Source organism: Orbicella faveolata, unplaced genomic scaffold (genome assembly GCF_042242905.1).
Source record: "Orbicella faveolata isolate gen_17 unplaced genomic scaffold, um_ofav_v1 contig_46, whole genome shotgun sequence".
Lineage (NCBI taxonomy): Eukaryota > Metazoa > Cnidaria > Anthozoa > Scleractinia > Merulinidae > Orbicella > Orbicella faveolata.
This window is the reverse complement of record NW_028301576.1, coordinates 9,508,798-9,524,916: the sequence shown is the minus strand read 5'-3', so window position 1 is coordinate 9,524,916 and position 16,119 is coordinate 9,508,798. Positions and strand designations below refer to the sequence as shown.

General features: G+C 37.3%; 1 protein-coding gene across 2 annotated transcripts in view; it reads right to left on the bottom strand.

Annotated features, from left to right (window-relative positions):
• LOC110051171 (sphingosine-1-phosphate lyase 1-like) overlaps window positions 1–16,119 on the bottom strand; it is a 28,685-nt gene that overhangs the window by 4,472 nt on the left and 8,094 nt on the right. The window contains exons 1-18 of one of the 2 annotated variants that reach the window (XM_020757177.2): window positions 15,595–15,805; window positions 15,326–15,400; window positions 10,565–10,658; window positions 9,398–9,465; window positions 9,003–9,086; window positions 8,504–8,527; window positions 8,120–8,159; window positions 7,767–7,846; window positions 6,830–6,884; window positions 6,129–6,202; window positions 5,390–5,478; window positions 4,684–4,720; window positions 4,141–4,212; window positions 3,814–3,849; window positions 3,544–3,686; window positions 2,846–2,912; window positions 2,095–2,160; window positions 664–781 (exon numbers count right to left, since the gene is read on the bottom strand). In XM_020757177.2, the coding sequence (XP_020612836.1) occupies window positions 664–781; window positions 2,095–2,160; window positions 2,846–2,912; window positions 3,544–3,686; window positions 3,814–3,849; window positions 4,141–4,212; window positions 4,684–4,720; window positions 5,390–5,478; window positions 6,129–6,202; window positions 6,830–6,884; window positions 7,767–7,846; window positions 8,120–8,159; window positions 8,504–8,527; window positions 9,003–9,086; window positions 9,398–9,465; window positions 10,565–10,658; window positions 15,326–15,400; window positions 15,595–15,678 (1,306 nt within the window). In that variant the 5' untranslated portion in view covers window positions 15,679–15,805. Of the gene's footprint in view, window positions 1–663; window positions 782–2,094; window positions 2,161–2,845; window positions 2,913–3,543; window positions 3,687–3,813; window positions 3,850–4,140; window positions 4,213–4,683; window positions 4,721–5,389; window positions 5,479–6,128; window positions 6,203–6,829; window positions 6,885–7,766; window positions 7,847–8,119; window positions 8,160–8,503; window positions 8,528–9,002; window positions 9,087–9,397; window positions 9,466–10,564; window positions 10,659–15,325; window positions 15,401–15,594; window positions 15,806–16,119 lie in introns of those variants that run through there. The other variant, XM_089278522.1, reaches the window with a different exon arrangement.

Here is a 16,119-nt window from a genome sequence, read left to right as displayed (position 1 = left end):
CCCTATCAGTCAGAAGTATTATCATTTTTATGCTAATATTCAAACACACGAGACAGTATTTTATAAACGATAATCTTGAGCAGAATTCAAAATATGACATGCAGCACAGCATTTTCAACAATGTTCGAGGAATCTGGAAATGTCCACACTGTATAAAATGCTTTAGAATCTATTGTTTGACATATGCATGTGAAGTCTTTATCAAAACTAAACGAGAGATTAAATGGTAAAAATCCATGTTGAGATTACATATCCATTAGCCATGTTCACTATTACAATTTCTTTTGTTAAATGTGATCAATATTATTGATTTTGAGAAAGTTGGAAATCTGGGAAAGAACCATCTGCCAATCCTGGGGCCCATTTCTCGAAAACTCCAGAAGCTCTCTGGGCCCATTTCTAGTTCATCTGTACCTAAAAATGGAGAAGTGTATACACCTGAAACTTCTTGTTTGAAGGGAACCTCTGTTCATATTAAGAATATGTGAATAAAACAGCTCTGTAATTGTAAGGTTCAAGAATTTGCTATGGCTTTCCAGGCCCAAAACGTTTCCGGGGCTTTTGAGAAATTAGCCCCTGGTACTCTGGACAATGGTCTTCACAGAGAGAGAGAGAGGGAAAAAAAAAATTTATCAAAACTTCACACAAAAAATGCTGCCATACCTGATTCCCCAAAGTACATCATTGCCGCCCATGTTGATGCAATGACTGCACCTGGTCGACTGCCAGGTATCGTGGGACAGGCATAGATTCCTCCTTGCCAATCTGGTGCTACAAAGAACTGACAACAACACAAGTTGCTTAAAAGGAGCTCAGTCACGGTGTTTTGTCTTTTTTTGGCCACGCACAAAATTACCTTTAAATGGGAGGAAACCTGAAAATAATAGTTTACTAAGATGGAAAAACATCAAAGAGATAATAATAAACCATACAGGAAAAAGGTTGGTCAAGGATGACGAAGATTGACACGGATTGCAAACGACGAGTTTGAAATATTTAGGCTAAACTTTTCAAAATGTGCAAACCGTGACTGAGTTCCTTTAATTAATTCGCAGAAATTAATTGCTACATAGAATGGCTGTCAACTGAATGTGGTAAAACCTAAACTAAAAAAAACAAAAGATAATTGCCCGTTTACTTTTGACACCCAATTGAAAACCGCTCTATATGTGTTTATTGAAAGATAGATGATGCATAATTCAGCATAATTTCTCGCTCATTGCTAATTTTCCAAACACTCAAACATAGCCAAGTACTACTGTGAAGGTTCTCTGATAAGCCCTCCTTGGGAGGTAGGGCATGGGAGAGGCTGAATAGAACTGCAATTGTTAATAGTAAAAACATGTCTACTTCTCCATACAAACCATATTTTTTTGGTGATAAGGCGCAGTGTTCTTTCTGAAGAAAATATACCTGTGGTTGTTGAATCAAAATCTTTTCTAACCTTGGGATGCGCCTTATAGCTGAGTATGGTCGTGCCAAAAAAATAAAATTTTTCAAATTTCTCTGATAATTAAAATAATTGTCAAAGGACTCAAGTAATCTAATTACACTAAGTAGAAGACAAACATTGTTGGTCATTGACTTTTTCAAATTTGTGGTTCTGGAAAAGAACACTCATATTAGTCAGCTCTGCTCAGCTACTTGTCATTCTTGATCGCCTTTGCTTTCCATCTCGTACTCGCTATCAATTGCTTCTTCCAGATCTTCTGCTTCTTCTCCCTCGTTATCCCAAACTGTTTCATCTTCTGTACCATCAAGAACATTAGTGATACTGCAGCATTTGAAGGCTCTGCTGGGATTTCCTTCCATGCTCAATCAATCCACCGCAAAAACCACCTCTTTGCTGGGCGCCTCCTTCTTTCCATTTTTACTGATTTTGCCATAATTCTCTGTTGATGTCTTTTTGACAACTATGTTAACCTCTTCAACCACAGGCTTGACAATTCATGGACATTGTAATGAGACACTAGTATTCGCAATTAATTAACCTCCCTTAGAAATAAATTGCAGGGAAACAACTCAAGAGAAATTTCTTAGGGAAATGAAATGAATAAACGAATTACTATAACCTTGAGGTTGGTGATGACTTACTTGAAAACGCCTGAGATGCTTGTTGCTGTACATGATGACTGAAGATCCTTTTGGTGAAAAGCCATACTGAAACAATAGAGATTACACTTTTGCTCACCTTCATAATTTACATTTAAGATATCTCTAGATACAGTCGACCCCTGTTAACAAGCTCACAACAAAATTCAAATTCACAAGTTTGCACTTTGATTGACAACTATGTATGGCTGTTTAATGCGCACTGTACATGTAGGTGGCTGCTAAAGAGGGGTTCAGCTGTATCAACAAGTACAGTGTAACAGACTGTACAAGTGTATACATTATTGTTTATGTGTAGGTGCATGTACATGTAAAGGGAAAATTAAAATAAACATCTTTTTTTATCTAAACTATCATGTTGATGAAATTGTATAGTGTGACCTGCACTACAAAGAAAAGCTAACTAACATTACTTTTATAATAGTCAAGTTTGCTTTCCAAAATTCTCATCTTTAATGGTAGCATTGTTAGTTCCACCCAAGTCTTTGCACAATTTTGGCTATCTTCTCTACAGACCCAAGGGAACTTACGAAAGAAATTATCTATTGCAGGAACCCACTTGCTTTAGTTGTCACTTTGTTCTTAACCTAGAAGGTAACTGTGTTTGGCTCGGTGTGATATGACAAAGACCCCATTTATAATCAATCACTACTAGTGTGCAGTTCACAGCAAAATGGCATTTTCATCTTATGCAAAGCCAACGAGAATAACTTTACATGTACATGTTCCACACCTTGTGAGTATCGCAGGATATGCTGGTAACTCCTTCCACTGTAAAATCAAATGGAGGAAGGTCAAACCTGTAAATAGCAATTTAGGAGAAAAGTAAACAACAGATTCATCTCAGACAGAGTAGTAAATCATACAGTGTATACCATAAATTGTCATACATGTACATGCCACCTGTGGATACACTTAAGTCATGTATATGTTGTAGGTTACAATGAAAAAAATGAACACACATAGGCCGAAAGTAGAAAAAATTATAATTATAATAAAATAAATAAATAGTTGTCATAGGACATGTTTAAAACACAAAATGCCAGATGATGAAATTGCACTTTGAGTGGATAAGATTCAATAAGGGACATGGGCATCTTTAAGGGTTAGCCTTTATTATATTAGCCTTTAAATTACATCTTGTACATGTAAAACCTCACACTTGATTAGTGCTTAACACTATTGACAACTACACTTACTTCAACCCATCCCGTTTCCTGTAATGTAAGACTATTTTGCTTGTGAATTATTCATTTTTTAAGTTACCTAGCAGGTTTCTGCAAAGGGCCTATCTAGTGGAAGTCTGACACTTCAGTGGGATTTTAATTCATGATCTCTTGTGATGCTCATAAAATAACTTTTGCCAAAAGTTCTGAGTTCCACCTATTATATAGCACCGTTCACAGACCTTATACACTGATCATAACTTACCCTGCTTTCTTCATAAAGGGAACCAGAAATCCCCCAAGACAGGCATCAACATGAAGTCCAAGATTGTACTTCCTGGCAAGCTTAGCCATATCCTCAATTGGATCTATGACACCATGAGGAAACTGTGGTGCAGAACCACAAAGCTGAAAACACAAGAGAAGGATTTAGGAGAAACTAGTGAGAGGAATGAAATCCAACTGCTGGGTGCTATGTGCCAACAAGCTGAAACACAAAAATAGCATTTTGAAAAACCAACTGTGCTGCACTTACCAGGATGGTGTTCTTTGTAATGGCTCTTTTCATTGCCTGAACAAGACACAAAAAAGAATACAGCAAATTGAATTATTAATTTAACTACACTACAGGCCGTATTACAAGGGTGGGGCTCATTTGCCAGGGCAAGACACTTGGGCAAGACACTTTACCCTCTTAGTGTCTCTCTATCCAGGAGTATAGTAGCTAATGATTAACTGTTGAAACAGTCAAAAATACTACAGAGGGGAGATGGTGGTGGGGGGAGGGGGGTGTTAACAGAAGGGTTCAGAATCTCCAAGGATGACTACTGTATTAGTAAATTGATGGTGAAAAGTTTCAAACCTTGATATTACATCTCCTAGTTTCCTCGTCAACAGGAATGTGAACTAACTTCAAATTAAAATAGTGAGCTGCCTAGCAGGAAAATAATTACAAAAATACTTTATTAGAAGTAATAAGAAACAATGAGAAATAAAAATACTTACTAGAAAGTCCCATGTACAGTACATTATATGTATACATGTCAATAGGGAAATGGAAAAGAACAAACAAACAAGGAAACAAAGAAAAAAAAATACAGCAACAACAAAAACAAAAAACAAAGATTAATTAATGGCTCTTTTGGTCAATCATAAAATGGAATTTATGGCTTTTCCTTCAGCCGTTTGTTCACTTTCTTAGTTCTTGGTAGGTGAATCAATTCTTCTGACTTATTCATCACCTTACATAACATTATTTTATGTTAATCCAAGGCTTTTGCGATACAGAGACATATGTTTTTTTATATACTAAAGATTGTCCTTATTGTGTATCTTATAGTGTCAGCTGAGAAATGTGCCCATAACAAAAATATACCAGCACTTATTGGACTGGGCCGAAAATTACCTTATCAAAAGCTGCATGTATACTTATTGGTGCCACACTAAAAAAAGCAGAAAACAGTAACATTTATTATCTAACAGACAAAGGGACAATGGTACATCACTAGAAGGAAAACATGCAGTGCAAGTAGGTGGCTGTCCCACTGCAGCGCCTGTTGGAGAGCATTACCAGAGAGAAAGCAGTGTTTGTTTGGTTTTCACTCCCTCCCTCCCACTTACAATTAGGTAAGTATATCTTCCACACACTGTCTTTTCACAGTGCTGTGTTGACAGGGCCTGGAGATTGGCTGTGTCTGTGCTGCCATGGTGACCTCCTTGCTGCAGAAGAGTGCTCTGCTCTTCTGCTACTTTAGTAGGAGCCTACTCTCCAATGTTTCAATTGGCTTAGAGTAGGGTTGTCAGCACTATGCCCAACTCCAACCTAGAGGACCAGGGTGTCTGGTTTTATCTCGCCTCTCACCCTAGATCTGTCCAGCGTGGTTGAGCCTGCCTGAGGCACAAAAGCCCATGCTGGCATAGCTCCAGGGATCCTAGCTACCACACCAACAGCAAGGCACAGACACCATTAACACACAATAGGTACAGATCATAATTGCAGAATTCTTAAGAAAATTCATCTTTGTTTGCCTTATCATTGCTAAAATTCCCGACTACAGATATCAGGTAGTTCAAATCAGAGCACTCTTTAGGTGACATACACAAACACTTACATCTCTGGTTTTTCAATTCTGCGCTCATGAGCCCACTCACGATAAGCCTTACAAGCCAGTAATATACTCTCTGTACCTCCTGTGGTCATCTAGGAATGTCAAAAAGAAAAGAAGTCTACTACTGACTACTATTAGGTAGCATACAAATGTTGGAAGTGATCGCTCAGAGGCTTTTACATGTCAATTAAAGAGTACTGTCTCTATGTTTTTTGAGATAAAAGGACAAATTTTCTCGACTAAGCCACAACGTTCAAATGTTGCAAGTGTCTAGATCTATGCAGTAAGCCGAACAGTTTAAAAACTTTAACCCAGGCCAAATACATGTATGCAATGATGGCAATCAATTCCAAAAGAAAATATGAAAAATTGGCCTTGAAGTTCATGGTTCACATTCTCCAAAATACACAAAACTTGGTCATTTCATGGCTGTCTGGCCATGTAGCTCAGTTGGTAGAGCAACGGTGATTTAACCTAGAGGAAGTGGGTTAAAATCCTGCTAAGGTCAAAGATTTTTTCTTTGCCTTACAGTATGTGGTCCCCCATTTCCTTTCAAGAGCTAAAATGCAGAGGCAAATCACAGGGTTATTATTACGTCTGTCAATATAGGGTCTGCTCAATGAACAATAATTTATAAAGCAACATGTAAAATATAAAACAATTTTTTTTTTAAAAAAGGCTGCATTCACAGGACACCCAACTGCGTAAAAGCTGGCCATACTGTATAATCCAAAATACATACCGTTCCACAAGCATCCTTCCCTCCTCTGAACATATTAACACACATCTGGACAACTTCTGCCTCCATCTTCCGCACTGTTAAGAATTAAAATCAATAAATGCACTGTCCCTTTGATATCAAATAATTTTATGCAAGAGTTAATTTAAAACCTTTACATGTACCTTCAAGTTCCAAGTTTTATAACATTTTCAAACAGCTTAAATTTCTTCAAAAGTACATTTATTCTGCTGGGAGTTTGTGATGGTTCACACATGTGCAATCTGAATCAAGACTTGATTTTCATATACCATTGATTTCTTTTTGGCCACGTGTTCACATATCCTGTCAGTTGGACATTGAAATTAAACAAGAACTCTACTGAATAAAAAGAGCTTGGTCTGCCCACTTTGATCTAACGTAGTTTGTTACTCAACTACTAAAGCGCATTAAACTACTGTACATTGTACATGAACTAACAAACATCTCTTCATTTTCTAAAGATATCAAGCTATAATTTTATTAAGAGAGGCTCTTGAAAAAATGTTTCAGTTATTTTTGCTCGGTGAGGTGACATTTTGGTTTCATGCGATCTACCCATGGATACTGTAGAAACAAGTTTAGTCAGAATTCTTAATATTTTCCTTGGCATGCCACAAATTAATTTAAAGAAATCTAAGGACTTAATTTTACATTCCAAAGTTGTGCAAACAAATCAAATTTACCATCAGGGAAGATGTCAACATGAAGAGGATTGGCCCATGTATATTTGGAATACACCTGCAAATTAAAAATCAAACCTCAGCACACACTCAGTCAAACTTACTGCATGTACAAGTACTCATTCAATTCCCAAACCCTTCAGTGTTCACAAAGACTAGCTAGTGCCCAAAATGACAAAGAAGACAATCCCAATCTTTGTTTAGACTGTAGTGCTTGCTAGTGTGATCTATGTATGTATCACCTCCTGCCTGGTTCTGCCTGGTTTTCTCATGGACACACTCTTAACCTTGTTATGTTTAATTTGAATTACCTGTTTCAGACATTTGAATTGTTGGCCTCACAAGGCTTTGTACTATTAACATTTAAAAGAGATTTTCACATAAAATCAAATTTGGTTGAAGAGATTTAAATTACTAATTCAAAATTGTTTCTTTGTTTTTTTTTTTTTTTTCTCATTAGGTAGATTTCAGAGCTGATCTATACAAACATGAAATATTTTAAAATTTGATTCATCTTCAGTTTTTCACCACAAACAAATAATTACAATCTGTAGGAGAGCTCTGTTGAACCACTCCACCCGATCAAAAGTGAATCTTTTAGTTGAAACTGAAATTGTTTGGTCAAGCAATGATTCCTATTTTGACACGATATAGTCAAGCCAACATACTCACGACAAGGCCAAACAAGCCTGATATGCAACTGTAGCATACCAATAAAGTCTTTACTGCTCCCAAATTCAGCCAAGTGACCATGATATTGTAGCCATATCAGGGTCAGTGACTTGATATCACAGGAAATCAGGACAATAGCCACTGACAGCTTCTGATTGGCTAATTGTGCATTTGGGTAGGGTAAGATAAGGAAATTTGCTTGCTAAGACATGTGTTTGTTTCAAGACAGAGCACTGCATTTGCGTGAAAAAACACCTTTCCACCTGACCTTTGTAAGGACTTCAGTAAGTTCCTTTCCTCCATTATAAATTGCTCCAGAAACACGTCCTTCCTGCCAATTCACATCACCTGGGAATAAAGTAGAATTGAAAGCTTTTAGCAAGATCATATAACTGTATCCAAGCAAATTTGTTGTCTGCATGCAGATGTACATGTATTTAAGTAAGAAGCCGGCAAAAAGTGTAGTCCAGTGCAAAAACCCAAATCAACAGACAGTAGTTTCTTGCAGGTACTTCCTCATCCTTTATTGGTTTTTAAATTGTGTACACGTACAATGTACCACAAGCATTGTAGAGTTAATGTAACATCAACTAATAACAGTGAAATGTAAAATTAACTTACCCAATTTTAAATAATCATCAATTTCCTTCATTAGCTCTTTCTGTAGACGATAAATGAAATACGGTAGGTAAAAATTCACTTCCTGAATGTCTTGAATAAAAGAATCACAAAACAAACTAAAAAATTTACACACTACTTGTACTTTGCAAATACTGTTCATTCCCCACTGTAGAGGCAATCTGGGACAAGTGTGACTCATCTCGCAGTCCCTTGTGGGGTATTTTCTGGGGACAAAATGACTTCTTACTTTTGTTTTGTCCTTAGTAAAGGTCCCAGAAACAGCTGCCAGGTAAGTCTCATCCCAGATTTTTCTAATTTCTAAACTGGTGAATTTTAAATATTATTAATAATAAATCAATGCTTGAAATGCAGCATGGCACAAACCTCTTTCATTCCCTTTGCTGGTAGCTGAAAACAGGATAGAGCAGTACATGTAAGTAAACTTTGCACATGTGGAAACAAAGAAAAATAAAACTACCACAAAATCACATAGAACATAGCCAAAAAAAAAAAAAAAAAACTGAATCAACTCAAAAATTTCACCACCAGGTATATAAGCACATTCTTTAACATAATGATGACCAAGAAACATTAGTACACGCAAGTGTACATCAGTTTCTAGACAGAGAGGTTTAGGTTCAAATTTCGTGCTAATAATTTGGGCAAAATCCTTTATTCTTCCATGCATTCTAGTGAAGAGTACACAAATCCAAGAATTTCCAGGTGCCACAAAATGATAATTGAACTTTCACCACACAAAGAACCATCATTGTGCGCAGAACTCAATGTTTAGCTGTAACACAAGACTTATTTTAGTAAACAGTGTAACTGAATCTGTTGATTGTAACATTTACTTTTAGTCACTATAAGCTGAGTAACTTACTGTCATGTGAAAGGTTTCTCCAGGTCTTACTGGAAAGGCACTCCTTCCCATTTCATCCATTGTTTGCTGCATCTCTCTGGCTATCTGCCAGAAGATCGAAACAAGTGACGGTTTATTATTCTGGCTCTGGAAATACTGCACCAAATGTTTATAGAAAACATGTAGTTTTCAAGACTTTTTCCTGTTTTGATTCATGTAAATTTATACTCCCTACAATCATTTCTTCCACCTTGGCATGTGTCAACTGCAAGGGTAGAAAGGCAAGATGTGCCCATGCATGGCAGGAACAAGATGAAACCATGCAGTCCACAACAAGACTAAATATTAAAGTAAAAAGTGCAGTGTAAAGTGATTTTTTATAAACACAGATATCAAATCAATTGCAAGGTTCTCACCTTATCCTTTATGTAGGGCATCCTCCTTACCAGTTTAAAAACTCCTTTTTTTACTCTTTCCTTGAGACCTGAATAACATTTAGAAGAACATTTACCATTAAAATGGCTAACGCATCCCAGTTGGAAAAAAAAGATGATTTCATTTATTAATGAGTGTTTAATGTTTAATCAAACAATTTAGACAATAAATTAAAACAAGTCAGATAGACATCACTGTTTAATGTACTTTGTACAGTCAGGCAATTTGATACCCTGTTGATATGATGAGTATGGACCACACTTTTGGGATAGTCAAAATGCCTGCATGATTTACTGCGCTTTTCTCTAGCATGCGGATTCTAAAATTCAAAGCTCAACTGACAAATGCGTTTTTTGCTACTGTCAATCAAATGTTTTCGGCGGCTCCTCACAGCTTCCAACTACCGCCGAGCATGCGGTAATCAAATTGTTGAGGACAGCTCAGACAATGAAACAGTGCTCGGCAGTAATCAGAAGCTGGGAGGAGTCGCCGAACATTTGATTGACGGGAGTGAAAAACGCATTTGTTGGTTGAGCTTTGAATTTTAGAGTCTGCATGTTATTGAAAGGCGCAGTAAAGGAGTACAACTATACTGCACAATAATGCCTTCTACAGGACTGAACAATACCTCAAAACTGGCTTTCTAAGAAAGAAAAACATGAATGAAATACTATAAATTAATAAATTTAAATATAACCAAAATAAACAAAAATTGTTTGACCTGAGGAAGATTTTTATTAAAAAAGGGATGGATTACAAATACAAACATGATCATTTGACTAATGTTTCCAAAGTGGTGTCTGGAATATAATTCAGTTTCATCCAAAATAAAAAAAAAAATTAAATATTAATCAAGAGGCATGTTTTGATTAAGATTATCCAGAGTGACTTTTAGAACTTTTAAATGCTGTAGGTACCTAACTGAAAGTCACTTGGACATCCTTAATCCAACTTCCTCAACTTACAGTGGAATCCAGATTTTTTGAACCTCCAAGAGAAAAGAACATTGGTTTGAAAAAATCGGGTAGTTTGAAAAACTGGGGGCAAAATTATGGTGTACGTTTGGGTTAGAGAAAGGTTAAAAAAAAAATGAGCGTTTGAGCAATAGGGATTCCACTGTAATTACAGGTAATATACAATGTTCATACTTTGTTCACGGAAGAATGCCCATCCAATCACCCAGCGCAGAATTTCTGTTACAAGCCAGACATAAAAACAGTATGTCACTGTATTGACAACAATCTGTAAAAAGAGTAGATTACCAATAAGTTCAAACCTTCCAAAATCACATCCAAAACCCAACATAAGTTCCAGCAGTAAAGACCACTTGGACGACACAGACTTTGTGATTGATTAATTAACTCTACTTCATGTAGCTTGTAGTACCATAATAAGCCTTGGATTGGCAGATGTACATGTATGAAAGATTCTGTTAAAAGAGAGTTTCACCGGACGTTTGGTGCCCATGGAGGGTTCAAAGTCTTGTTTCTCTACATTCCTGAACATAAATACAACAGGACATAAATACGTGCACTTTATTTAAGGTATCAGGATTGCCCACGTGCAGACCACTCTAGCGCTTTTGTTTTTGATATAAACCCCTACAAACCACACATTTTCTGAAAGCTTAATAGTTTCAGATTATGGTTCATTCCTTTAAAAATCTCAAACTCATAAGAGTTAGCATAATTGAGATGTTTTTTGCGAAAGCATATGTCTGTGTAAATTCAACTCCAGTCCCGCTAAGAATGAGCGGAAGAGAACAATAAACATCACATTTGCTTCTTGACACTTTCTTCTAAAAAGCCGTGTCTCAGATTTTTGACAAGTGCATTCATTCTTTTTTAACAATAGGATAACGTTAGAGGAGAGAAATCATCAGCACTTCCTTTGAAAAAATGACGATTATGCAAAAATGGAAAAACAAAACAAAACTCGCAGACACGGTTTTCAAGGAAAACTATCTGACAACAAGCTGGCCAAATTTCAACCAAATCGGTCCAGGGGCTGCCAACTTAGAGTTAAAAAAGTATGCTTAAGGTTACAGTATACCTTCAGGGGTGTTTCGCGCGCAAGCGATGTAGCGCGTGCAGTTTAAGCTGTAGATACCTAAACCCCTATATCAAATTAAAGCTTATGGAGCTGGCTATCAAACTATACCAAGAACTTTGAAAGAAAATGAATTGTCGAATTTTTCACGACCACTAAATGCGAGCGCCCGAATCACCTTTCAAAAGCTACAAGTCAAAGCGAATTTCGTTTTTCGCCAATTTAATTTTTTCCTCGGTTTCAGGGCCCAAAGCGCTTAAAAAACATGTCTGCGTTTTGGCATATTCAATTGCGGTAAAAAGTTACTGAACATTTTCGAAATAGGATTAAAAAAATGTGGAGTGATCGTACAAAAATCGCTCTCGAAGAAAAAGTATCTCAAAATTAACAATTCCCAGACACGCTTTTGTAGTTTATATGTTAAACTAGCCACTGTCCAAATTCAAGAGCAATTGAACAAAATCCCTTTAAGTTATAACTCTTTAAAGTGTCTGCCTCAAGTGAAAAAATTTATTCGAGAAAACAGCGCTAAGAAAAATTTTATGCTTCGCAAACAAACTCCACCCACAAACGCCTTCAACTGGGTTCTCAGATAACTAAGCCAATCAGTGCAGGGAAAGTTTACTACCGTTAACCTCCTGGTGAAATTTATGCGCTAATCTCTAAAAAACTCTTATGTTTAGCAATGCGCTCAAGGAACCGAAGGCAAAGAGATAAGTTTTCTGTAGCTCGGTTTTTCTTGAAGCTGGTCTGGCAAAATGGGGAAGACTAAAAAGGATACAAACGCTAGAGTGGCTGAGCGAAGGAAACAAACAAAAGAAAGCGCAGAGAGCAACTGTGTGTGGGCAACTGTGCATGGATAATATTTCAAATGGTCTCAATGAGTTCGACGATTCGTCGATATCGGACTCAGCATCCCTGTTATTGCTGTCAAGTTCCGAAATTTTTACAGAACCTTTCTTTTCTCTTACCACGAATATTTGCCCACCTTATACGATAACTATAGCTTCATCCGCGTGGCGAACTTTCGCTTCTTCACTCATTGATGTATTTTCATTCGTTCTTCGCTGTTTTCGCTTTTTCGAACTGGTCCATGGTTTAAACATGGTCTATGTTTACTTATAACTTAATAGAGACATGCCTAATACCAAAAATGCTGGGTAGTCAGAACAACAATGCTGATCAACTGAGTAGTCAATTCATGACATCCATACAGGTAATTCCCGCGAAAATTGTCTCAGTTGATTGCATACGCGCCATAGAGCTGTCAATCAAGAGGTAAACTTTTACTTCCGGTGAAAACGTAAAACCGCCATTTCTCCGCCAATATTTAGCCTTTTTCAAATTTTTTTTTCAGAAATTAGAGATTATTCTTCGACCACTGTTTTGACCCAAAAATCCAAATTTGAAGAAAATTGCCGACCCGAAGGTATACTGTAACCTTAACTTTCCGAAATTTTCGTTCTGAGAAAAAAAGAAAAATATATTTTTTGCAGCATCTTACCCGCAATAGGATTATAACTCCTAAACGTCCGTGTTGATGCTTACCAGAGCGGGATCATCTTGCAATAACAATAGCCGTTTGACAGGTGATTTGCAGCAGGCCAAATCTTTACGTGGTACGTGGCCAGAATACACTGTATCTTCTGGTCGGATATCAGAGGTTAGTTAATTCAAAATTCTTGTTTCAAGTATAAATAAAACAGTTGCGACAGACCTGCACGACTCCCGCCGTACGCAATGTGTATTATTTGCCTTTAGTGTTTGCCATGTACTTATGTATTTTTTAGGCTCATTTATATCGCAAGATTTGTTCAAGTCTCTAAGTATCTGCTTTCGAGGGACAAAATACGAAACTTTCCATGAACAATTTGCTTACTTGCATTATATATTGTGATGCCGGGCCTGGCTGTGATTAGAACTGTTTGCAAGCAGTAGGTAGATTCTATTCTTATCATGGATATCGTATCATTTGTCCTTGTACATTTTTCTTCGGAGAAGCCGTAGTTTTGCTTCGAGAAAGCTATACGTTTCTCTAGATACACTCTTACATGTATGTTTTTTGCAGCTCTCTGATCCCGCTTATGTTTCTCGAACTCAATGTATAGATTTATTCCTCCTTTTGGTAATTCTGGCACAACATGATTCAGATGTAGTTGTTTACACGCAAGTCTGTTGACTGTTTTGCATGTTGTAAATGCGTATTGTATATGCCATTGTTTGGCTTAGTTACTCCAAAATGACAGGACTTGTCAGGTAATTAAAATAATTAACGTGTAGTAAACTTCAACGTCCAATAACTATGCACTGAAATAATATTTTTTGGTGGAATTTTTTTTTAAAAGAAAGCTCTTGAAAAGCTTCATCTGAACGTCTCAAAAACACAAATTTCAAAAATTCGCACTTTGAACCCTGGCTGATACCTTAAACATGGTAGAAAAATCAGTCATATCACAAGATTGAGATAAAAATAAAAATAAACACTGATTTACATTCTTGTTGTGTGGGAGTACTAGGAAAACACTACGCCATTGACCTCATTTTGAAAGTTAATAAAAGATCTGACCAGTGGCTCTGACATGAGACGGAGGGCTATTCCATGAATGTACCCCATTGTAGCAGAAACTATGTTTTAAAAAATCAGTACGGGGCTTAGGCAGAGCTAATGTACACTTACTACTGTATCTGGCCAGTTCTACACAGTCATCATGCGCAAGCCACTGTCACTGTTGTCATATACATGTATGTCTGAATTTATGAAAACCATGTCAAATTTGGGGCAAAACTTATTCGCCTGCCTGTCCGCAATAGCCAGCAGGGAGGCCTTTGCTACGCTTGAAAAACCAAGGGAGCTTCCGTCAAGGAGGGTTGGCGTAGACAGCCCAGGTGCCCGGCTACCAGCTGATACCAAGCCAGGGCCTCACGGTCTGATCTAACCCCAGTGGAGTGGGGTGGGTCATACAGAAAGGCATTTCTGTCAGTAAAACCAGTCATTTTCTTTGCAGGACAGCCCCTGCAGCCTTAGGAACGGCAGACAGCCAAGGTGGGTGAGTGGGCTGTGCAGTGACAGACTGCTTGTGATTGATTGAGTGAAAAATTCCACAGTGTATTTTCTTGGAAAAGTGTCAGGGTGATTGGGTTGAAATTAGCACAGTTTTCATAAATCCAGACATATATACACGCAACAACAGACGCTAATCAAGACTTAAAGATGTCAATTACGTATAGTTTATCATGGGGTATGGGGAAGCAAGCACTCTCGTGTTTGACAATTAAATTTTGTGTTGTACTAGTTTCGTGCACAATTGATTTTTAAAAGCAATACGTTTTTCCAATTCACTTCACGAGCGACTTTCATTATCATGACAATGCCTTATTATCACATTGTTGGCATGGACACAAAGCAACCTGAGCGTTGGGTAAGAATTATCTGAGTACAAAACGTCTGTGGGCACGAAACGTCCTGAGAGAGATAACGTCCCCAATTTTTTCCCTTAAGTGTCGAAAATAAAACGTGGAGTTATAAAAAACGATGATATAACTGCGTAATCCAATGAAATACCTTCAAAGTAAAATGATAATCATGAATGACCTTTGGCCACGAAGGTGTTATTTACGGGGAGAAAAACACGCCATATAGTGTCTACTCTTGAGAAACAAGCAGGTAACAACATCACAGGGTACATGTGTACCTATGGCAAATAAAACTCTCAAATGCAGTGAAAACCAAGAAGAAATCGAAACATATATGGTCGATTTGGGAATGAAAATCAACAGCGCGGATAAAGCTCAGGAATTTTTCGTCGTTAGCATTAGGAATTATTTAAGCTTATTAAAAATGAAGAAAAACTTTAGCTCACCTCCCAAGCCTCCATTCCTCGACACCATCGATGAATGTGACGTCTAGCTTCAGCTAAGTAATAAACAAACGTCCACTAAAGAAATACAAAAGCATCACGATTTAATTGACACACAGAACTCAAGTTAAGACTTCGAAATTAAAACTTGTTCTCGAACTATAGCCTTTGAATAAGGGTTAAGCTAAGGTGTTACGCAACGGAGAGCATAAACGATCGTGAAAAGAGTTTCGCAAAACGATAATGCATGGCTACTAAAGAGCTCAGCTTACACATATCTCGTTCCAGTGAAGATACTCTGGTAGATGGGGTTCTACGACGTCCAAAAAGCGCTCCCAATAAGTCTTTTCCAGCATGGTAAAGCCGAACTTTCAAAAGACCTCCCCACCAAGTTGGAGGTTTGCTCTCTTCCTCTCTCTTTTTCCTATCGTTGTGTGAATGTCACGTGATGACGTATTAACCGGATATACAGGTTTCGGTTATATTTCCTCTTTTATTTCCGGTTTCTGAACCTATTTGATTGTTGCTCCCGCTTCTAAAAACACTTATCATTCCTGCCGAGGAGAAGTTGAATCAAACTTATAATTTGCGTTTTATTTGAATATTTCTTGGGAAACCAAATACGTCAGGGTCGTGACGCACTTCCGGAAATTGAGTATTTGGTTGACCATGGGTAGGAGGAATTAATTTTGAAACAAGCAGAAACAAAAGACACAGTACAATCAGGCGACGTAAAATCAATAAGGATTAACTAAAGCAGCTACTAGAAATTCTTTTGTCGAATTCGCCATTTACCA